At 44.5% G+C, this 25,508-nt stretch overlaps 1 protein-coding gene across 4 annotated transcripts in view; it reads right to left on the reverse strand.

Annotated features, from left to right (window-relative positions):
• Window positions 1-25,508, reverse strand: part of FGF13 (fibroblast growth factor 13) — a 258,055-nt gene that overhangs the window by 56,892 nt on the left and 175,655 nt on the right. For 2 of the 4 annotated variants that reach the window (XM_040614722.1, XM_040614724.1), the window contains one exon: window positions 994-1,104. In XM_040614722.1, the coding sequence (XP_040470656.1) occupies window positions 994-1,104 (111 nt within the window). Of the gene's footprint in view, window positions 1-993; window positions 1,105-3,105; window positions 4,173-14,726; window positions 14,837-25,508 lie in introns of those variants that run through there. The other 2 variants (XM_040614725.1, XM_040614723.1) reach the window with 2 other exon arrangements.

Here is a 25,508-nt window from a genome sequence, read left to right on the forward strand (position 1 = left end):
CCTCCTGCCACTCAGAAGTTAACATAGGGATGCCAAAAGGATTAAAGAGGCTGTGGGAAAGGGCTGGGAGCAAGTGACGGGACAAGATACTTCCTATTGCATCTAGCGCTTACTCTGCCATATTCCAGTGCCCTCTAAAATGAAACATTTCACCTGCAAATGCTTTTCATGCATTACATGGCACTTAAATCAGTGCTTTTTAATAATTAAAAAGGAAGGTCTGCCTGTTGATTTTATGATTTGTTGTCTAAGTGGCCTGAAATGCCTTCTCGAAGTCCCTGCGCCTCCTAACTTTTTTTCAAAAGAGAAACTTGGCTTAAGCTAAACAGTGCAACGATGTGAAATACTTAAATGTTTTAATTACACACACCAAATCTATGCTCTAGTAATCTTTTCCTGTTTTCTATTAATTCTCAAAATTTTAAAAAATACAACAACAAACAAACCCAAAAACATTCAAAGCTTTTTCACAGAATAGCTCAGGAAATCTGGTTGAAAGCTGAAGGTATAATTAAGTTTAGAAGGGCTAAAAAAAAAATAATAATAGGGAAATGTGAACTTTAAATGATGATGAACTCTCATTGTGTGAACTAACATGGCTCTGTTTGAATGAGCCCCTGTTTAAGAGTGGAGATAGCATTATTCTATTTCAGGAACTCTGAGTAGGCGAACAAATTTTCCCTGTTGGAAAAAAAATATCTAATAAAATCCAAAGGACAGCAATGAACTTCTCTAAATTACCATGGAGATAACATTTGCTTTGTTTGTCATATGTGTCATCATTAGCTCCTCTAGTTCATTATTTCTATAAGTGATTTTTATTTGCATTTCTCTCAGACCCAGGAAGTCTGAAAGACTTTGTGCTGTGAGCAGAGTGTTAAATGCTACTTCCACTCACTCAGTCATCCCAGGACAACAATTTTGAATGGACCTATACGGGAAGAATGAGACACCACAGTTCACAAACACACCATTTATTCTCATGTCACTTACTATAACTACTGTCCTCCTCTTTTGTTCCATCAATTGTTCCATCTGCTTGCAACTGCAAGTGGTATCCTTGCCTGCTGTATAGCTTTGTTACTATACCTTTAAGCTGAGGCTCTGTAAAAAAACAATAGTGAGATTAATGTGGGAAATCCTGATATGCTGTTCCAAGTGAGCAGGATGCTAAAACCAAATCTCCAGGTTTCTTCTCAAGGCTGAGGTATGAAAAAGACCCAAAACAAAAGCAGGGCAACCAGCTTTGTAACACTTTCCACTCAGACTGAGATCGAATTTATGTCTATAAAATCAATTGCCAAAATGATTAAATGCCACTTTCGATTGCAATGTAGGTAGCAAAGTAAAAAGCTACTTCCAGTGAATACAAATTCCAACAGTGTGCTGCTTGGCCTCAGGAGCTCAGCCCTATCTCGTTTAAGATTAGAAATGAGCTGGCAAAGAGTATATTCTGCCTTTTAAAAAAGGTGTGAGTTCTTAAATGGAGAGGAAAACCAGGACTACTACGATAGCAGTAATAAGAGCCACAGAGACGGTTGAGAGCCTAAATATATAGCAGCAAACGTTTAGCACAGGAACTGCTGCAGCTCTAATAAACAAACCCCCATTCCTTGCTGCTCCAAAGACTACAGAGCAGCCGAAATGATAAACTACTCAATGAACATATGGAAAATGGAGGGGGGAACCCTGAAATCCAGCAATGTGTGGAACTGCAGAATAAATATTACCAGAAGGGTTGAGGTAATTACCTCATCAGCTAGAAGAAGAAAGATCAAAACAACGCATAGTTTGGGTAGATTTCTTTTCCTCATAACTGTCCTCAGATTCACAGTTAGATAGCAAGACATCTCACAGTTTCTGATCATTCTAGACCAAAAAGTGTACAGCAACAGGATCTGCTGTCAAGCCTGTATAATTTAAGGTATCTAGGTAATGCACCAGGAGTAAATGCTAAAAAGGTCTACTTCCACTGAATCCCAATGACATCTGCATTGTAGTCATTTTGCACAATTATGCTTGTCAGGAGGTGATGCATCTCCACAGCTCGCTCCACAACGCCTTACTTAATTCAGAGATAAACATACTGTGAAGATATAATGTGCCATTTCCAAGAGCCAATGCCTGGTTAAGACTCCTTGTGTTTGTAATCAAAGACATCAGGGAGCTCTGCTACTGTACTTCATTTTAGTAGGAGCTGAAGGCAAAAGCTTACAATAGTTTGCGTAACTGTATTAGTTCCTATTAGCGACCTCTAATAAGGGTACTGACGGATGCACGATTCTTATCTACCAACTTCTCTGGTAAGAAATTAATCCAACCCTCACTTTGGCCTTTTAGCCAGAATATATCCCAAAGCTGTTTGCAAACTGTGAGTGAGGCACCTCTTCTGTGGCTGCTGAGAAAAGCAGACAGGTTAAGTAGCTAACGGCATCAATGTTTCAGCACAGCAAAGCGACAGCAACATTACCAGAGTTTTGCTCCTCCTATGTACAAAAAACCCCACTTAGATCAGGGACTGAGTCTTCATGCCTGATCTTTCGCGCCTCTGACACAGCATCGCATCTGCAGGGCAGCTGCATGTACGAGGTTCCTAGAAAGGAACAGGGTGCTGAAGCAAAACTCTGGAAGGTGCCGGTGAAAGCAAAAAGCCTCATCTGCAGTCAGCAAATAAAGCACAGCACAGGCATTCTGCAAAGCAGGAAGACAGAAACAGATCTCTAGACCAAAAAGTTAACATACAACTGAAGGAGGTGCATGTGCGGGAACTTCCCCTGCTAACATCTCCCCCTCAAATAAACCCCATGTGTTTGTGTATGTGTAACACAGAGAGAGGCCACTGAATTACTGGCACACAGGTGTACAACTGAGGCAGATCACAATGGTGTGTTTTATCCAAATAAACCAGATGAACATGAAAGGGGAGAGGACTGGCACGGGGTACCCATGCCCATCAGACCATACAAGCCAGGACTGGCTGTATCCACACGTTCATTTTACCAGCCCTGAGACACCAGTTCCCCTTTCCCCATGCCTGATGCGCATCCCAGTTTGTGTTAAATTAAACAAACCAACCCCCAGCCCCGAGATACAACCCTTGCCAACCTGGTCGCCGCCTTCGCCTTTTCTTGGAGCCAAAGAGCTTGACCCTGGAAAACACATTCAACTTGTTCTTGTCGCAGCTTCCCTTGCTCTTGCTGGGGCTGTTGACACACTTACAGGCATTGGACTTCTCCCGCTCCCTGGCTTGTCTCTTCTGGCGGATCAGGGAGCTGGCGATGGCTGCAGCCATGGCCGCCACCGCCCCGGCACCACCGGCGGGTCAGGCACACGGGGTTTGCTTGCCGGCTGCGGGCGCCGCAGCCAGCATGCTGCTCGGCCGGTCCCCAATGCCGGGGACACTGCCGGGCACCTTGGCCAACACCACCCGCCGCCAGTCAGCTTGGGAGCCCAGGAGACACCGGCGGGATGCTCGCACCAGAGCCCTGGGTGGGGATGCAACAGTTTAGCTCAAGTGTTTTTGTCTGCTGAGATCTTCCCCTTTTGATTTTCTGATGGTTTTTTATTCCTCCCAACTTCTGGCAGGGGAAAGTTTGCAGGCAGAGGCGAGTGTTTCTACACAGATCAAGCAGCTCACTTGCAAGAAATCCTTCCAAGCTTCTCCAGATGCACTATTCACATGCAGACATGGCACAGCCAGTTGGCGCAAGATCATTGCATCTCTCCTAGCTCCAGTTTCTCCGGTTAACTTTTCTCCCCACCCGTCCCCCCCCCATTCAAATCCCAGCAAACACCTGTTAAGGCTCCAGCAGGGGCTGTCCAGTTGCAAGGGTTTTCTGGATCCTTTTTTCCTCTTCTCCCTTAAGAAGAGATCCGAAGCAAGTGGTGATGGAGACACTGGGAGGAGGTGCTGATGCCTGGAGCCTTGGCTGCCTGCTGCTGAATGCTTTGGGAAGCCTCTTCCCCTCGGCTCCTCACAGGTGCGGCTGACAGCACAGCCTCCTCTCCACGGACACGTTTGCTTTAGCGTTGCAACACTTCTCAGCAGACAGTAAACAGCCGGAGCTCCCCTGAGCCTGGTCGCCAGCAGCTCAGCGCCGAGACTGCAGCAGCAGCAGCGCTCAGGCAGCGGATGCACGCACTCGCACACACCCCACGAGCTGTGCGCTGGTACAGAAATGAGGCGACGCAGCAAGCCCCTTATCACCCTCCTCCTCCTCCTCCTCCTCCTCTCCCAGGCAAGGCAGCGAGCGGGAGACCTGCCCGGTGGCTCTTTGTGCGTGGAGTTGCGGAGGGGCCCCCGGGGTGCAGGCAGGGGCAGGCAGGGGCTCAAGGTGGGCAGCGGGAGCCGGTGCAGCCCCGCTGCCCACCCTTGCCGGCCCCACGGGCGGTGGGTACCTGCTTTTGACAGAGCCGCCTCCCGGGGAGGTGCAGACACCCAAACAAACGTGACTGCGATGAGCAAATAGCTGGCACCAGGGTTTTGGCAGCGGAGTGAGGACACCTGGCTGGCTGGCAGCGGGAAGGTGGTTCGGGGATGCAGGTGGGGGGCTCCAGCCACAGCTCCCCCCTGCCTGTCCCCACCCGCACAGAATGGCCCCCTTTCTGCCTCACTGATTTATTGGAGGCTTTTTGCCTCTCTTGCTTTTCCTTCCCCCCCACCTGCTCTCGGCTCCCGTTTTCTAGCTGAGCCCAGAAAATCCTCAGAGACCACGATTTCCTTGTCATTGTCATGTTCTCCCTCTTCTCTTTGACTCCCCCTCCCCAGTGCCTCTGTGTCCCCAAAGGCCAGGCTCTCATGCCAGCTGGGTTTATTCACCCCTGGCTAAGTGGGGGCCAGGGTGCGGTGGCACCAGGGCAAGGAGAAGCAGCAGTACCATGATGCTGAGGAGCACAGGCTGGTGTCAGAGCCTGGCACTGCGCTGTGGTTGATGCCCTGCACACATCCATGCCCCAGGACATAGGAAGCAGGAGATCCTGGGGATCCCTTTGCAACCCACCCCCTGCTCTTCCAAATGCTTTCAACAGCTGGAGCCTAAAATAAAGCCAATTCAGGCTAGAAACAAAACAGAGATTTGCAGCCCTGAAGGCAAACAGCTATTGAAAGAATTTATCCCCGAGGCAGAGGGGATTCGCAGTCACTTGCTGGCACTGAGGCAGGGTGGGTAGTCCCCTGTGCTGGAGGGGGGAGGCTGTGGGCTGGTTCCTTGCAGGAGCTGAGCTTAGTGGGGACTGTGATGGCAACAGGCTTCGGTCATCCAAGCCTGGGACTTGCGTCCTGTGTGCCCTGGGCCAGCCCCAGGGCTCCTCTGGGTCTATCGAGACAGAACCCATGCAGGTGGGTTGGTGTGACAGCACCAGATTGCTGATGTGCTTTCAGACTCAGCCAGGCTTCTCAGGATACCTGCCCCTTCTTCCTCTCCTCCACACGACCCTCCCTTCCCTCCCTCGGGCTGCACACTGTGCTCCCAGGGAAGTGCAGCGGTAACCACGCTGCCCAGTACCTTCACTTCAAAAAGCCCAGTTGAAAAGCAGCTCGCTGTACCTCTGCAAACATTACAGTCCCTCCCTGGACTAGAAAGAGCTCGCAACAGGGTCCAGATCTGTTTCCTCCAACTGGGAACTCCTGTCCCAATACATGTTGCATGGCCAGGCCTTAATAACAGCAATGCCCATCATGCACAAATTTTACGATGATGATGTCTGACTGAAAGGACAGTGTGTGCCATCACAGCCTGAGACCTTGCCAGCCGACGCGCTATATTGAACTCGGCAGCCCCACATACTCACCCATAACACCTCTTTTCTGCAAGAAGTATATGTATACATGTACACCTACACATGTAGGCATGTACACACACTCACCTTTGTTTACAAGGCACTTCATGGCATCCACATATAAATGTAAAATAAACACTCCTAATTTCTTTTTTGGGTTAAACAGTAGGGTAAAAATAACTGTAATTCACAAGTTCCACCACTACCCTCATCTGCCAGTCCACATAAGACATGTGAAATCCAACCCAAGAGACAGCCAGTTGGATATTATTAGTAATAACTCTTCCTACTCAACTCACCGGTAACGTACTATGATTTTTGCCAACTTTTCACTTCCAATACAGTCATGAGCAAGACTTGTTTTTCCTGAGACTCACCCATTACTTTATAAATATTCCCAGTTTGGAAAGCAGCATTTGATCTTCAGATCAAAGTGAAGCTCCCTCATTGTGATCTGTCCTGTAGGCCAGATGACATTTCATTTTCACAATGACTACCCAGAACTCAGAATTTGGCTAACCTTGAAAATCCTGAGGAAAAGCAGTATATAAAACTGGTATTTAGGATATCTTTCTGCCAGCATTCCAGCCTGCATGCTTAAAATCCATAATGAAAATTCATTTGCACAAATGTTCCTTGACAGATAACTAAAGAGAGGAATAAAAATAGCATATATGCATAATCAGATTTAAGTTTCAAAAAGCAGTCCTCCAGGTTTTTTTGCATGATCAACCTCTCCATCTATCGGTACTCCCACAAACATGTCTTCGTTTACTATAAATGGCATATGAAAATGAAGATCTTCTTGGGAAAACATCTTTGGTACAGGACCAGTCTTTGGACTACTTCAGTGTTACAGATATAAAAATCTCAAGGAACAGCTTTATTTTCTTTGAGCAGCAAGAGCTGTTCACTCCCTACCAGGCTAGAAAGGTAAAATAAAATAAAATAACATTCCAAGTGACTTTTTGAATGTAGAAGACAAGCAGAAACTCCTTGAACACATGCCCTCTTTCTTTGTGTGTGATTATTGCAACAGAGCACATTTAAAGCTTGAAGAGTAGATTGCCAGAGCCATTTAAATCAAGAATTAAGCATCAGCATAGGGCAGATATGTACAATTACTGTCAGAGACAGCACCGTGATCTACCTGGAGCTGGAAGGTGACCCAGCAGCAGTTCTACTCTTTTGAAGCAGACAAAGATGTCACCCACTTCTGATTTATAGTTTTCCTTTCAGTCATCTCTTGAGTTTATGCTGATTTTTTATGATTATTTCCATGATTCTGATCATTAAAATGTACTTGAACCTCCAGAAGTTGTCTGGATTAGGCAAAAGTAGAGCCTGCAGTTTGGTATCATGCCTCCCAAACCAGGACTGGCTCTTTGGCTAATGCAGGACATGGTTTTCAACCAACACTAAGTATCTGCCCTCGCTGCCTGGCTCCTGCAAGAAAAGGCATCAACTGCAAGCCCAAAACTTGCAAGCGGCCCAAACTGCAAGTGGCGGTGGCTATTTCACCAACTCAGAGGAAAGTGCAAAGCTTCTGGGTTTTGCTCCATCCTCCTTGAACCATCTGCACTGCGGCAGGTCCCATACCACCACTGTTTCAATAGTTTGATTCTATCCCAAGCATAAAAGTTTTATAGGAGGTCCTATATAAACAGGTAGCTGCTGAGCAAAACAGACACTGCACAAAAATTCAGACCAGATGAAAAATCCCAGGCCAGCTGCAGACCTTACCGTCAGGAAACAAGCTGCAACTTTTGACAAGCTGCCATGGCTTTGCAGCGCGCCCGGTGCCAGCGGCAGGCTGCGAGCAGAGGAACTCCTCCCCCCCCCGCTGATCACCTATGCTATTTCGGCGCACGAACGCCAACAGATGTGATCCGGCACAGAGCGGCGTCTCGGTGCGGCACTGCTGTCAGCGAAGGGAACGGGTGGAGGAGAGACGGCACTTTCTGGCTGCCTGTTCAAGTGCACTGGTGACTGGCACATGAGCCCAACGTGCCACTCGCCGAGGGACCCAAGCTCCTCCGTGCCCTGTAGAAGTATTAATGATTCTCATGACACGCTGCCATAAAGCAGAAACTTACCGCCAGCACCTCGGGTCAAAATATCCCATCCTCAGACTGAACAGCAAGTTCAGTTACTTCCTCTTCCTCCATAAACCAAAAGATTTATAGGAGGTCCTTTTTGCTGGGCAAAACAAATGCTGCATAAAAATCAAGACCAGAAGAAAAATCACAAGGCAGCTCCAGAATCACTCAGCCCAGCGTAAACCCCCAAACCACCCCTCCACATTTACAGGCCTAAAGCGGCTTTGGTGTGACAGAAGAATTTCAGCTGCCATGGGAGTCCCTCCCAAGGCTCTTTTGTTCTTGCTGGGGTAACATGCTACTGCTGTTACAGAACAGACAGAAAAAAAAAGCTTCAGGACTCAAATCTACAGACTATTTGCACTGCCTATACTCCTCAAAAGCAGAGAATTGTTTTCTGAAAAGTGCCACCAGAATCGCTTCTCTCTCTTTTCAGGTTGAGATAAACAAGACTTCATCCAGTCAGGTATGACACAGCAGCTCTGAGGCCCCCAGTGATTTTTTTTCCTCTTCTAAGTAAACAGAATTACTATTCACCAGGAAACCGAGCTGTTCAGACCCAAGCCCCGCATCACTTAGCTCCTCCGTGAAACATCCCGTGGAAATGACTCAGCCTTTCCTCTGCAGCCAGCTCCGCGGCTGGACACAAGCGCTGCAGAATGGCGAGTGTCTGGGTGCTCTGTGCTGCGGGGATGGGCACAGTTCACTGCCCACTTCACTGCCCCTGAAAGCCTAGTTTTACCCTAGATAGCAGCCAAAGGAATAGTCAGCTAGAGGTATATTTCTCACTGCAATTTGGAAAAAGGTACTAGTGCAAGAGCTGAGCCTTCAGGCAGCTCCAGACCGAAAGCTGAAATTTGAGGATATTTCAGTCAACAGACCGACTGGGCTACCTTAAAATTAACCTTATTAGTAAAGATCAGCTTCAATAACCAGCTGCAGACCTTTACACAAGCTGTACTGCTGTAAACAGACGTAGTTTTGTGTCGAGAGCCTCAGGGCACTTGTAAATAGTGACATGGATGTTCCTGGGTGTGTCGGTGCCATGGTTCTTTGCAGCAGTGCACTGTGCAGCCCTGCTCAGTAAGAAAGAAAGGCAAAATAAATTCCTGTGACACCAGTGTAGACGTGTCACCTGGACTCGCTTTGTCTAAGATCTCACTTCTTGTTGAGGGGATTAGGCAGCTGGTTGATTTTTGTCTTCACAGAGTACAGAACCATGTATCCCAACACCAGAAGACCAGTACAACTGGTGTACAGGACTGGATGTGCCGAAACTGGCCCTCATCCAGCAAAGCAGAGAAACACATCCCTGTCTTTAACGTATGAGTCATCTCACTAAGACTACTAAGATATTTAAAAAATAATTATGCTCCTGATGCCTTACAAAAGGTTCTCATATCCTAATCCTGTTCTCTTACCAGACCTGTACAAGTTCGCTAGGACAAGGTTCACTGACTTTGACAAGAATTTTGGCGTCTTCTTCATGACTGACATGCCCTGCCAAATGCTGAGGATGGCCACGACATCTTACATCAAGAACACCAGTTTCCTCCCAGATTCTCAGAGAAAATACCGAGAGAATTCCCAGTACTGCCCCTTTCCAGCTGTGATTTCCAATTCCTTTACAGAACTGTCTCAGTCAAAACTGGATTTGATCTGACCTGGTGGTGCAGGCATTTTTGGAAAAGGAGGGCGTTGTTTGAAGGTAGAAAAATGGAAATATTTTTGCCGAGGTTAATCCATATTCAGTCATCCCAAAATGTCAACCACAAAAGATCGTCTATCCGGTGCATAAAAGATCAGTGCCAATCAGCTGGGAAAGGTCACGGAACAAACAGAAGAGATCAGCTCCCACAGCTCTGTGGGCTCCCAAATTGGGAACACGTTATTCCGGTGTCTCAGGGAGCCCAACCTGAGCCAGGAACTTGCAGCGGTGACCGACCGACTTCCTTCTGCCCACTGCAACGCCATAGCAAAAAATCCTCCCACATCAGTATGCACAGAAGTATCTGTTCATTCACCTCTCAGCATGACGACTCTTGGAAACATCAATGTAAATGACAGCATATCATCCCTGAAATATTTACATCTCAGCATGGGACACAGGAGAAGTGTGGGCTATATGCCATTGTCAAACTTAACATAAGGCCACTTTACACATGACAAAACACTGTAAATAGTCCTTCACAGACCCACAGCAAGTTGCCTAGAGATTGTCATATTACTCAAATGGATCTTTTTCCACCTTTTCATAGATCTGATGGTTCATCCTTTGCCAAGAGCTTGACAAAACCAGACTCACTGGCTCTCCAGTGAGTTGGAGCCTCTGAGAGTTCAACCCCTCCCACCTGCATCCAAGCATTTTTACCAGTTTCTCATAGCCATGGTCCTCGCCTTGCTCAGAAGCTAACTTCTGCCCCACTGCTTGACATTCACACACCTACAGAGCCCAATTCACTGCAATCCTGTGTTGGATACTAAGCTTGCTGCTTCCCGTTGCTGTGCTAATGACGTAAGATATATCTGCTTTCTAACAATGAGACCAAATTACCTGGGCTGGGATCAGAAGAGCCTGGCAACGGTGTGACTTCTACCTGACCGCCAAGCTCATGGCACCAAGTTCACACAGACAAATCAGAATGTGAACAGAGTTGGTCACTAATGAAAGGGACTTTGGGCAAAAAGTGCCATATCTTGGATGGAGACAGAGCTCTCCAGGAGCTGCAGTTAGACCCTGCACTGGGTCCATGCTTCTACAAATGTGCAAGTAAGGCCTTGCTCCACTCACTGTCATGGAACTGGAACCAGTTTACCTGAGCAAAAATGTTGGTCTCAGTTTCATTAACCAGAAGGAAGGTATATTCTAGAAGATTAGGAAGAAAACCATGATCTGAACTTCTGCATTGTGTCTCAGTTCACCATGTAATAACCATGGTATTAACAGTGATGTAAGAAGACATATCTGACCTAAGTTCAGTGATGTAGAGGTTTATATGAGTTCATCTGACCGAATATCTGGGCTGTACAACCAAAAAGAGAGACAAGGCACCTCCAGGTGACAATTCACTGCCATCCAAAAAACCACAATTATTTTCACAGCTGCATAAAGGAATACACTACCTCTGTGCTACTGAACTACTGTTGTGGGGTGATTCAGACTGTAATCTATCTAACGCATCTTCATACTAAATAATATTTACCACCACCAAAACTAAGTAATCACTTAATGAAGGTCCATGTAGCTCAGCCGCTTGCTTCTGGCAGTGCTCAGTAAAACATGCGAATATAAACCCAGCCCAAGTAGTCACAGAGTCGCACTTCCCCCCCCCACCCCCCCACACCTCCCAGCAATTAGCCTCGTGGCAACTCCAGGCTGAGCAGGAGCTGCTGTGGGCAAGAGCGGAGCAAAGGTGACATCTATAAATCACACAGGGGTTTTGAGGTGAAAAACACAACGTATCATAAATAAACAGAGGGGTATTCATTAGCATAAATTAGATGCACTCTTTTTGCAGGCAATACTCACAAAGAACATTGGCTAGCAAAACAGGAATGAGATCCACAAGCCAGTATTTACTGTATTTGATTTAAATAGGTTTGGAGACTAGAAAAATTTTGTATGTAAATTCTACATAAACAAATTAGAGGAAATTCAGAGAAGGAGGCTAATGGCAGAACAGCTGCTGCTGCTCCCAATATTCGCATTAGGCGGCTGGGCACATTTCTGGGGACTCAGACCTCATCAGAAAGCACAGAAAGGTTTTGTTGCTATGCAGAGAAACAATGCTCAGAAATCAGAGAAACAGACATGAAGCTGCCCCAGCTGTGCGCTATTACTCCTCGCTTAAGTCCAGCTGAACTACAATAGGGACACATTCGCTTGTACAGAGACTGGATAACTGTCCAACTTGTAGTTGCATTTCTACCTAAAGCCACCCCAGAACTAGTAGATTAAGGTGCAGAAGTAGACACAAATATAATACCACGATTTTAATTAAATTCCTGGTCTATACGTATAGCCTTCGCAGCTCCCCAGTCATACTGCTAAATCATGCTGAGCTAAATTCACAGCAGAGTGACACCATATTTAGCAGATGATGATATATCATCAGGATTTCTGTCCTCTCCCTTCAACCCTCTTCCCTTTGTTTATCATTCTCATTTTCCACCTCTTCCTGCCAGGATCTTCTTTCCCTGTTTCATTAAAAATTACAACATGATTCTAATGAGCAGTAGCCACAAAATCCATCAGTATCTCGATGTCCTTATCCTTCAGTTGAGGTCAAATTAATCTTGTTTACACACAAATACGCTTAGTCTTAGTTTAGCTTCATCTATAACACAACACTCCAAGGCCTGGGAGCTTCTGCTGGGAAATAAAGGACAAAGAGCAGAATTAAATTCTAAGGCACAGAACTAAGCCAGCTGCATTGTAAGAAGTTGGCTGATCTTTCAATGTTATCATTCGACCAGTTCCACTCAGTCCATTTCAGATAACTGTACTTAAGAAGGACCTCCTTGCCTTTTCTTGTCTCCTATATGGGGCAGTTATGAGAGGTTAAAGACTCTAATCGTGAAAAGGTACCTATGTGTACAGCTGCACAGGTAAAACATGTAGCCACACAGAATTCATTAATTTCTGCAGCATTCTGCAAGGCCTGCAGGGACTCCCAGGCAGCTCCCCTCATATGACTGCAGCAAGAAATAGAAGAGATACAACTCCCAGAAGTTGCTGGTATCTGCTTTTCCTCTGGACTGTAACTGGGATTGGGCATCTCAAACCTCTCCAAATACGGGTCCTATATGCATAATATGGACACTTAAATACATGCATTTTTTCCTGCCTTTCTTCTTCCTGACTTGCAAGTATGAGTAAACCCAAGATGCTCCAACAATGCTGAGATGCACAAACACCAGGGAATCAGAGTAGAGCAGTTAATGCTGGGAGAAACTTCCATCTCCCTCATAGCTTTCTGTTTTTTCCAGCTTTCTAATATATGCAGCATCTCACTCACTGGCTGTATTTTTAGACCATTAATGTCATAAATTTTAGCCTACTTAAATAGTCCTGCTGTAAAGTCTTTCCAGGAGGCTTTCAGCAAAATATAGAGTTTCTTGTACAGGAAGCTGTAGAGCATCAATTTGTAAACAGTTACAAACCAACAAACGGGACAGGTTTCCAGTGCTTTCAGTCTAAACCCCAAAGCACACACTGGCTGCTAAAAGCAGAAACAAGAGGGACACCTAGAGCTGGTTCTTGTAACCGCCCCAGCAAGGTCACTCGCTCTCTTCCCCAGTTCTGTGTCGCTCACTGGGGATGTTCCTTACAACAAACGCCCGCGGTGCCTCGGGGTGCAATGACAGCCCAGGCGGGCTGTGGGGTGCAGTGACAGCCCAGGTGGGGTGCAGTGACAGCCCAGGCGGGCTCTGGGGTGCAGCGACAGCCCAGCACGGGTGCAGTGACAGCCCAGGAGGGCTGTGGGGTGCAGTGACAGCCCAGGCGGGCTGTGGGGTGCAGTGACAGCCCAGGCGGGGTGCAGTGACAGCCCAGGCGGGCCCGGGGCGCGGGCGGGCAGGGGGCGCCCCGCGGTGGTGCCGCTGCCCCCGCCCCAAGCCGGGCGCGGCCGCTGTCCGCGGTGCTGATCCCGCCGCGCCGCCCCCGGCTCCCCGCGGCGCTGCCCGGCCCTGCCGCGGTTACAGCCAGCACCAGGGTCCGTTGCCGGCCCCAGCGTCCCTCCGGCACACGGTGGCTAGGCAGCGCGCTCCCCAAGAGCCAGCCTACAGCAAAACCTTGTGGCTGTTTCAGACCAGCTTCATCTGCACCGCTCTCATGCTATAAAAGCGTACTGCTTTTGCAAAAGACCACAGCAGTTAGAAGTTAATAATCTGAATTACATATTAAGTGATTGTATTTTGTAAATGCGTTTTAACACACCAAAACCGTTGCAGACTGCTTACTTCACTGTACTTAGATTTAATATATTAATTTTGAGGAGAAAAACCGCCATGGATGCCGTGTGCAACGTCATAAAAGTCGTATACTAATCATGTTGAGTTATTTCTAATAAAGAATGATCTATGACCCAGACAGTTAATATCTAACTCTCTATACACACTGCCTATCAGATTATTTTTGATATTGGGGCATATTCCAAGAGCCCTTGGATTTGTTTTTCTTTTCTAGCCATAGGGCGTTGGTTCTTAACAGTAATCTGATCGTTTCGTGTACCAAATACAGAGAACACATTTTTTTCATTATTAAAGAAAAATAAATTACACCATCATAAGCCTTTAGCTGAAACATTTACAAAAGAATAAATACTGATGTGTTTGTATTAAAAATGTTTTCCAGTTATTAACACCACAACAACACCGCCCTCAGTTAATGTTAGGCACAGTACTCTCATGAAAGGAAATTAGAACTGAACTGGAATTATTCTTTTTTTTTTTTTTTTTTTTTCTTTAAAACAAGCTTTATGCCCGACAAAAACCTTGGGTACAAGATTAACTAAATATATGGCATAGATGTTTAAAAGGCCATAAAATCAACCTGTGCAACATTTGAAATACATACTCAAACAGGACAAATCTGCCAGTTCAGCAGCATATTCAGTATATTTACAGTTCTAGTCAGTAGGAATTAACAGTAATACCTTCCTTTTCCTTCAAATAGTGTATATTTAGAATTACCAAAGAAAATTCACAAAATCAAACCCCGATATTCTTAGTAGTAATAAATATTAAGCTTTAATTTCTTTATAGAGTTTATCATCTCTACAGAGGATTAGTTTCCAGGAAATACCTTCTCAATTTTTACTGTAAAAATATTGCTTAAATACATCTTACCTGAATAAGACTTTCTTAACCCCAAAGCCATGCTGCTTTACAAGCTGCTCCTACCCAGACAATTGCAGTCTACATTTGGAGCAGACACACAGGGAGTAGATCAGAGAAAGTTTAAGGCATATTTAAAGTATTCTCTAAGGTACGGGCCAGAAACATCAAGCCCATACTCGCGGTATAGAGAGATCATTAATGGGCATTAGTGACAGACCATTATGACTTTCAGAGATCATTAAAGATTCATAATGTAGCTGTATTGTTCTGGCAACATCTAACCATTTCTTTGACATAAATGTACATTTCTCCTACATGATTTGCTTAAACTTATTATTTTTGAGTGTCAAATTTTATTTTCTGCCTCCTAGAATTACAAAGAATGACTGTAACAGGATACTGGAGTACATTACGCCAGCCACAGGAGCCTGGTGCTTGGTTTAGTTGATACCCTTCATTGTAAGGCATTTTAGAATATTAACAGCTCAACAACATTCGTGAGGTAGAATATGTACCATACATTCGTTCTTCTTTAAATAAGCTGACTCGTGATGGACCGTGAATGTAACAAGTATAAAAAGCACTTAGAAGAATTACATCTGCTAACTATTTGGAAATAATTACTTTTTGAAATGCTTAAGCTTTACCTTTGCATTTCAGAAAAAATCATTGTTTGATATTTGGATTTAGTGAAAAAATAATGAAGATATTCTAATTGGAATGAACCAAATCAGCTACTCCTAATGCAGTTTTGGCAAGTGAAGAAAACACTTGAAATTTGGTTTTGAAAATGTACAGTACTGCAGACACTGTGGTCCAAAACATGACTACAGTTGTACTTCAGTTGTGTTAATCAAGGGCTGGATTTGAATCTTCTGTTGCTGAACTTGACTGAGACCTTCTTTAACTCATCCTTCCTCAGCACAGCAATTTAAGCCCACGCTCACATATCATGTAAGTAATGAGAATTAGGCAATTTAGAAGCAGAGTCAGATTTCAAAGTCAAATACCATCTATTAGTGTGATGTGGTCATCGTGGAGTCACATAATTACAAGTAGAGGAGAAGAGATATTTGGAAAGGGTCTGCCTCTTCACCAGGAGTTACCACTCCCTCTAAGACACAATTAAAAGTGGTGTGCTTGGTTTATTTTGCAGTGCAATGGACCAGCAATGAGCATATATCAGTTTGCATTATTAGGAGGAAAATCATCCAAATCTGGCTGAGGAGCAGTAGCTTCTTAATTCCTCCAATGCAATCATTTGCAAATGCATGAGATATGCTAAGGATCAGACCCTCAAAGTCATAGACAAGTAAACATCTTCCAGATGCTGAGCTTTAGGTACTAAAATGAGATCCAGCAACTGAAGTCACTGAAGCATTTTAACATGTTTTAGCAATTATGTTGTGTTAAATCTAGATCTGAAAGGTGAAACATGTCAATTTACAAATAATAAACAATTTCCCCAAAATAACATTTAGTGTTTACTAATACACATTACTGCTTATGTGCTTGGAATTCATAACAACAAGTATGCAGAAACAAATCATGCTGTGAATTGCAGAATTTTAGAATATTCACTGTTTATTATGCCACGGTTGCTTATAATCAAGCTGTGAATAGTGCTGATATCCAATTACACTGTACTATTAAAAACATCTTTAGTTATTGTTGCCAGAAGCAAACAGTACCACACTAAGAAAACTGCAGTGGGGCAAAAACATGAAGTTGATTCTGAGATCTCTGTGCTTGGAAATGGCACAATTTTCACCAAAAGAATTCAAAAACCCATGTGGAAGAACGCACTTAAACCCATTTCTAATCTCCTGCTGATTTCTATTGATTTCAAACAACTGACCTTGAGTTGATAGGTTTTATGTCACCCATGTCAATTATTGACGTGCAGTGAAAAGCCAGCAGAGGCACTGCTTACTTGCAATTAGAATCAAGGTTAATCTGCTTGTAAATGTAGTTCTTTTTCCACAGGCACCAGCACATTTAACTCCTTTCCCCAAAGCCTACACAACTTTGTAATGACAACTCCCTAAAATTTACAAGGTTCTTATTAAAATGTCTGTATTCTGTCCTCTTCAGCTACATCAAGAATGGTTTAAGTGATTCAGAAACATACTTATGGTTTTACAATAAAATTGGAGTGGTATATTGAAAACTTAACCTTTTTCCAGCTAATCCTTATCAAAGCATTATCATCCTTTATTCATTGCATATTAACTTCCTCTACTGTTTTTATTAATAAAAGGAAAATACAGCTCGTGTCTAATCTTCACTTTGTTTTGTTCACTTTACGTCGGTTATGTGCCCTCAACATGTGACTAGAACCACCTGGCACAAAAGAACACAAATCGTTTGAGATCCCTGCGTTTGGACCACCTTACCTCTACCGGAGTATCAGTTACCTCTATGGGCTGTCCGCTTAAAAAAGCGACTTTATAGCGTAGTGTAGGACCTGCAGCAAGAGAACTGAAAGTAGAATTTTTAATAAAACAGCCATTTTAATATCTTTTTCCTTATGAATCAATAAAAATCAAGCTGCTGTTTGCCACAAAGTACTCACTGGAGATTACCACATTATAAAAACTGCGTATGACGGATGAGTGTGCTGGTTTTGGCGGAAGTAGAGTTTTCTTCACAGTAGCTTGTATGGGGCTGTGTTTTGGATTTTGCTGGAAACAGTACTGATAATACAGGGATGTTTTTGTAACTGCTGAGCAGCGCTTACACAGAGCCAAGGGCTGCTCTGCTCCTCACCCCACCCCACCAGTGAGCAGGGGGGCACAAGGGGTTGGGAGGGGACACAGCCAGGACAGCTGACCCCACCTGACCCAAGGGATGTCCCACACCATGTGACACATGCTCAGCATACAAAGATGGGGGAAGGAGGAAGAAGTGGGGGACATTCTGAGTTATGGCCTTTTGTCTTCCCAAGTCACCGTCACGCATGATGGAACCTCAGCCAAAACCAGCACATGAGTAAACAACTAAGAGAAAGGAGAAAAAGATGGTTTGGAGAGGGCATTTACCTTTCAAACTATCCAAAGAAGAAAGCTCAAATTAGCCCTCCAAAAGAGACAAGAGTAAGTCAAATCCCTTTAAGGAACAATCTGATCTGTTTACCCATGGTATTATGTGCCACATCTACTCGCTTTACAGCTGACCAGAACAGATGCCGTGGCAGGTCCCAGTAGGATTTGCATGTTACCTTGCTGGTTCGCATGGGGATAGTGCAGCAAGGACTGGATCAAGCACTCTCCTCCCTGAAAACAAGGCCACACTACCAGCACGGTGCTCTACCTGCTGCTCATGTTCTTGACAACAGATAGACTTTGTCTAGTTGGCATCTAGGCCGTGATGCATGCTGAGATAAGGGCCCAGGCACATCCAAAGAAGCTAGTGTAGACACTCCTATTTCAATTAATCCTGCTTTGCAGTTGAACTCATCTCCTTTAGAAAAGAACAGCCACTCAGGCTTGAACTTATTTCCTGGAATCCAACCACAAAATCCCCAACTAGTTTGTCTGGCAGGAAGAGCCTGACAGCTCAGGCTCCAGTTCTGCTGCTGCTGTTACGACGAAGGAATCTCAAAAGCGCAATATAGACGAGCAAGCACTGCACTGCTGTCTCAGCAGTCCCGCAGCAACATCATGCAACAGTGAACAGCAGCTGCAACAGAAACCTTCCAGGGGAATACAGGTGATGACTATAAGAAGGTTCCTGCCTTCTTGGAGAAGGGAGAATAAGAAGAGAGTTCTCTGAACTGCCACACAGCCAGACAAAACAACCATCTGGGGTTTTAGCGCCTGTTGCTAAATACTGTTTTCGTATTAGTGATCGTTATATTGTCATAGAGTCATTCTGCTGTTTAAATTTTAGCCCCAAAACAAAGTGACTCAATCCTATTTCATAGGTATTTTGGATTAGGAAAAAGGTCATATATTTATATATATATATGCATGGGAGAATCTGTGACTCCTTTCCATTCTTCCCCCCTTTTTTGATCTGATTGCACTCCCCAGTCACGCAACCCAAAATAAAGAACAAACCCCTTAAAGAGAGCAACTATTTAACATTGTGATGCAAGGAATGTTTCCGTTTCCACTTACTAAAGGGAGCTGTGTGAAGTCAGCGCAGCACTAGCACTTTCTTTCCTTGGCTTCACCTGCCATCTGGTGGTACACTCCCAGGAGCAGAAAGCAGCTTTTTAATGGAAGGATCCTGCATGTTCCAACAGGCACCTGGAGTTAAGTGCTCATTTTAAGGGTGCAAAAAGCAATGAGCAGCACTGCAGTTGCAAACATCTGCGCAGTTCCTCTCCACACACAATGCGAAATGTTTAAAACGTGTTCTGCAATTAAAACAATCTTTGAACAGAAAGGGCAAGTTTTATATTCAGATTTTTCAGTAGATTAAACTAAACAGCTGTAAACTCCCAAGTGTCACAAATAGTCCCAACAATTTATAACACTTAGGACAAGTTCCTGAGACCAAAGGAAGCTCAACTGCAAAAGCAGGACTCACAGTCAGACACAGGATTGAAAGCAGGGAAGTGTGAAAGTCACTTTGTTACCCACCTGCAAATAGCTTGCAATGTCCCCCCATTATGCCATGAGAACAAAGCAGGAGACAGAATAGGTAGTAGCCTAAACTTTTTAAGCTACTGTATTCTATTTCTAATACAATGTTTATTGTGTATTCTATTCAGACAATTTCAGTAAATTTGCAAAACAAAGTATAATCAAAAGGAACTCCTATTTTGTCATTCTGAAATCAATAGCCCTTGTTCGTGTTGTCCTGCATGTTGCACAAGGACAGGACGACTCCGCAGTTGCCCTGCTAGGGCAATCTGGTATCTGCATCACATCACTTCGCAGCTGCAAGTGGGACAGTAAATATTTACTACCAGGAGGTGGCCCCTGGTGAAACCTAAAGGCCAAGTCTGCTTGACACAGTACTGTGCAGCAATATTCAGGCTGCCCTGGGTCTAGCAGCATTACTGTTAATTAGCAGACAGGATGCTTTGTCAAGCATTCCCAAGACAGCACAGTACCTTCGCACTGACACACTAGAGGACAGTTACCTTGAATCATTTCTGTCTCTGATATATGGGGAAAATGAGGCAAATATATACGAGGTTACTGGCCCCAGCTGCCTCACAGCCACACAGCAGGGGGGTGGTGGCAGCCCCATGTATCTGCAGAAGCTTTTGGCAGGATGACTGTGCAGCAGCTCAGTGTAAAGCCCCTGCTTCTTGCTTGGCTCTTATCATACCCCAGGGAAAGATATATGCATAATGTGGGCAAATGCTGAAGAACAGAGAGCAAACATTAAAAAACCAGAGCTACAAGTATTCTTATAGTCACCTGTGTATTTACATGAGCCCTGTGGGATGACACCCTTCTGATACCTGGAAAGAAATCTTCATCACACTTCTAACTCAAACGCAATTTTTACTTACTCGCCAACCATGGAAAAGGTGACACAGCAAATGTCTAATCCAAGCCCTTGTGACAGCATGATCCTACTAGTTATCTGGTACTCCAGGTGTTGGAGACCAACTCTTAAAGCTCAAAGGACTGTTTCTTCCCCTGTTTTCCATTACAGACCAAAACTAAGACTAACCCTTCACTAGCTTTCTTGTTGAGGGAAGAGCACTGGATGTTGCACATATGTTTGTGATGGCGTTTGCAGAAACACCTAAGAGAATTGGCAGCATAAACCCATTACATCCCCCTGACACACATGTCCAAACTCCCTACAGCACTTTTGAAAAACCCCACTGAAAAGCAGATTGGAACAACTGCAAGGACATATTGGGCAGATGTCAGGGATGAGGAGATCAGCAGAGGCTCCACCTCCACCCCCCCCCCCGAGATGAGGCTCCAGTAGCCCAGATGAGTTGAGTCTGGTGGTGATTACCTCCCTACCTGAGGAAATCCCAAAACCCCTGGTCCAGGTCAGAGTTAAGCATGGAGTATCCGAAGCTCTGGCCTGGCCAGATGGCAGGCAGCCCAAGCACAGCGGCTGCAGCGTTCAGAAACAAGCAGATGGTTTTGAAACGACAGCGCCTCTTGCCAAGTCCAACCCATTCCGACTCCTCTGTTTCTGCATTGCCCATGCCATTTGCAAACACTCTTGTGCAAACACAGCTCACAAGGAAAGCTCTTCTCTCGGCAGCCTGCAAGCATTTACAGCCAAAATCAATACACACATCAGTGCTCCTAAAAGTCATTTCATTTATGTTAATTAAATAAATTGGTTCTAATAAAATAATGATTTCACTCAGAAGAAAATAATGGGTTGAAAGTCATTTAACTTTGGGTTGGGTCTAATCCTTCAGATTTTATTCTTCATTTGTGCTGATATTCTATAACAATATGAATCATCATTATTTTATTTTCCTGCAATAGCAGAAGATTTTATTTCCATGAAAATAAACTACTGAAAATATTGACCTAAGCCCTGGACAGAAAAGGATAAGCAGACATCCCTGAATGTGAGTTGGATGAGGAAGCGTCCCGCACTGTTTGGAAAGTCAGTCTCAAGTTCCCTGCATGCTTACCAATAAAAGCACAACACTTTGCAGGCAGATTCTCATTACGCTTAAATCTGGGAATTCCTGATGTGAAGACACGGAAGTTGTACTGTATTTGCACAGGTATAAATGAGATGGAAGTCTCCATCCTTGCCACACTACCCAGACTCTGCATTACCAGTCACAGAAGTTCATGCCTTGAAGTAGTTTGATCTAAAGCACAGAATTCAGTATTTTTATTCCAAAGTTCCATTCCACAGACAAGATGCTGCACCAAAAACTACTGGAGAACTGCGAGTGAAAAACATGATTAGATTAAATATCCTTTTATGTGCCAGTATCACCCATCAGGCCTTCTCATTATTAAATACACCGCCCCAGCACTACGCTTATATCCATATTTATGTTAATCATGGGGAACAAGAATAAACAAGCAGGCGTACAAGCGTAAACCTCTATCAGATAAAACAGGTCTCACCACTTATTTTGTAGATATCATTCTGGCCTATTTTCCTCATTAGGGAAAAAAAGCATGATTCAAGCCCTCCAAAAAAATCTCAATAAAACATGTGCCACTAGAGGAGGCTATTTCATAATTTTTTTTCCAGTGACATTACTGCCAGGAAAATTTCAGTGGAGAGTTTCTGCAAATTCACTACTATTTTCCAGCTAGTCCTATTGAATTCCACTGAAATGAGCAAATTTCTCAGTAACTGTATTTGTAGTTGATCTTGAGCTGAAGGAAAAATAAATCCATAAAACTCACAGAGTTCATAACCTGGATGATTTCTATTCATTTTAGTATGACGGTACATTACACTGTCTGTAGAGTTGCTAAAGGGAAGATATTGGTGAACAAGACAGGGACTTTCAGGGACTGCTGATCTGTAAATACAATAATCCTTGGCAGAGACACTTGAGCTGGATGAATTACAAATGAAGGCCTATCATCAGCAAGTGCATCAGTTTTCTTCACTATTTCCCATTTTTTTCTGAAGTCTTTTGAGCACCAGCCTGAGATTCATATCCCAGATACCCTCATCCTTAGACCATCAGATTCTAGGTCCCAAAACTAAGGATTCATTCCCTTGGAGGACTATGTCGCCTCGCATTTTGTTCCAGATCTGAACAGAACCAAATTTTAAAATATCCCGATTTTCTGGGAAGCAGATTTGCCCTTTCCAGTCTCGGCCTAGGTATAAACAGATATTAAGGGAAATGGGCCATGTAATTCTGTTGGACAAATCTTGTGCTCATAAAACATCTCTGGCTGATGGTCCCAGAAATACATGCCCTTTCTCCATCCACAGAACAAGTGGATCCCAGAGGAGATCAGCACAGCTACAGCAGAAAGGTTTGTCCAACAATCCCATTTTTTGATGCATCCATCATCAGTTGTTGTACCCTGTGGTACCTTTAGAGACTCCTTCTTACCTGTTCTTTAGCTTGAGCAACAGAGGTTCAGACTCGTGGTTTTGGGCCACAATGCCCTGTATTCAGGTAAGGCTTGTGGTCAGAGAGGCCTTTGACAGAGGGTGACAACTGCAAGCTTCAACCATGCTTCCAGAGCTCACCTTGAGCTTTGCTAACTTCCAAGGGAGCTCACACAGATGCAAGCTCCAAGGTGGCAGCCCTTCTTTAGACATGACCCAAAAGAGCCACTTGTATCCTCTGCCACAAGCCAGGCTAGGCAGTGCCTCATACGCTGGAATGGAGACTGGAAATTATATTCCATAAAGTTTAAATAATGTGGGTACCACAACTCACGTCATGCATCTGGGGCTCCAAGTCACTGAAAATGCACCCTTCCCACTGCAGCACTTCAGAGCCCCAGCGCTTCAGTGGGAAGCACCCAGGTTCATTTTTGGGGACAGAGCCTGGAAGCCAGCTACTCAGTGATCTCCTCCGTGCTTGCTCCTCTGGCTTCCAACTCACAACCTCCAAATCTGACTCTGCATCATTAAACATTCCCACCTTCATTTCCTTTGCAAAGAAGCAGCTGTAAAACAAAGTAATTTAATTTAATTACATTTTTTTAATTAAGCAACCATGTAACTAAGTGCTCAGCTGTAGTGGTGAGTGCTCTAACCCCACATCTCAGCATTAGAGGGAGTCCTACCCCCATTTAATTCTCTTTGCAGAGACAAGGAGGAAAGTTGGAAGCATGGCTTTAGGGAACAGCATCTCAGCATTCAGTCAGCAGCACTTGAAAAATGAACTAGAAAAATACCCAAGAACATATTTCATGCTCTGCAGTGGACCCACAGCACACAGCAGCATAAAAATCTGGTCCCTCTTCTCATGTCAAGCATTAGCATTCCTGCTCTAAGCAACTCCGCTCTGAGCTGCAGCACTCAAAAGAAGATTCACGCAGATTCAGGTTCAGTGACCTTGCAGATCCAAAAGGATACATCAGCCTTTCAAGTAGTCAGCTTTTATATTGACAGACTTGGAGAAATCTGTCAGACATGGGCAGGCAGATAGGAGTCACCCATCTCTCTGGTTCTTGGATATTATGGTAATGACTAACGAATACAGACACCCATAAATAAATGGGCAGATGACTCCAGTGACATCATGTTCTTAAGTGCGATGGCAACAGAGGCAAGGAAAGCAGACAGGCAGACAGGAGCCAATCCAGTCACACCCTATCTGAGCATTACAGCATGAGTCATGTTACCTTTCGCAATATAGATATATAGTGGTGTACCTGGACAGCTGCTGGAGGTTTGAGCAGATTCGACCAAGGCAAGTATTTGCCAGTGCCTTGTCTGTGCAAACGTCAGGCCATAAAGACTGCTGCATATTCAAGAATCTGGACCAGATCTCGACTTCAGGGCTTGGACTGAACAGCCCAGGCTCATAAATCCTTGGAAATATTAATTTCAGCATGATTTACCAATCTGACCCTGTGTTCTTTTTATTTTACCTTTGCATACCCTGGAAATGGATTTACATTTTGCAATGCTCCATACCCAGTAAGAGAAGGTTACGGGAATCAGTTAAGAAACTGTTCCCAAAATACTGTCCTGGATGCCACTGTCATACAAGTGGCTCTGCAATCAATAACTGGGCAAGAACAGCTTCTTAACACCAATTTTAAAACAGTAGCAGCAACAACAACAAGATAGCTCTGATAAGGACACTACAAGCTCATTGACAGGAAAGCTCTGAATTCCCCTGAAGAAGCGAGTCTCCAAGCTCCTGAGTCCCAGCAACCAAGCAGCTCATCTGTCTGAGCACCAACTAATATGCTAACAGAAAACAGGACAAAGTTAAGCTGAGGAAGAATAAAAAGAGTAGCTAACTTCATCCTCTGCTTGGGATATTTGGAAAATCCATGCAGATCAAGATGGGCACTGGGAGAGCAGGACTAGGAAGAGAAGATCTCTGTGCAGTACAGGAGCCTGTGCTTTCCTGATGTCTGAGAAGAGGCTGCTTATGTAAATATGAGCATCTGTGAGAAATGATTTAGAGGATCTGAAACGGGAAATGGAGCTTCCTTTCCCTAGCTCCTGTTTAAACACAGTCACGATCATCAATGCCTAAAAGCTGTCATCACCCAGAGGCTTTTCAACAAGCTGTAGCTCTGTTGAAAAACAGAGTTCTTAAAGCTGGGCACCTAAATATATGCTTGCATGCCTAAGTCGGAGAAAGGGGAACCTCACGCCACAGCAGCTTTACAGCCCACCAGCACAAGGAGATGGCCTCAGCCCACAAAAGCCACAGGCTGACAGAGCAACGCAAACCTGCTCCTGCAGGGATGCACACACAGACAGCTGCCACCAGGACCACTCCAACTTAGAGGACTCCAGCACAGAAACTCAGCCCTATTTTCTAACACCCAGTGCAGCAGCCGAGAGATCTTCTTACTTATGGGACTTTCCAGGACTTAAAGGTGTCTGATTTTCTTAGGTTAGGTCTTACTTGGGCACACAAACTCATGAATCACAAATATCACAAATCTCAGTAAAGTGCAGAAAGAAGCTACATTTCAGTGAAAATGTTCCATCTAGAAATTCTAAGCACAGATGAGCAAACATTTTTTTAAGAGCATATAAGTACATATCATCCCTAATGTCAGGATCTTAAACAAACCGCAGATTGCTGCTACACTAAATTACTGCCCAGCACATGAAACTGTTTTGGGATGTCTCTAGGCCCACGCCGTCTTACAATTACTTTAGAAGGAAAACAATATGCTACACACTCTGAAATAAATATTTTAGAAATACACAGAT

Source organism: Falco naumanni, chromosome 14 (genome assembly GCF_017639655.2).
Source record: "Falco naumanni isolate bFalNau1 chromosome 14, bFalNau1.pat, whole genome shotgun sequence".
NCBI classification, from domain to species: Eukaryota; Metazoa; Chordata; class Aves; order Falconiformes; family Falconidae; genus Falco; species Falco naumanni.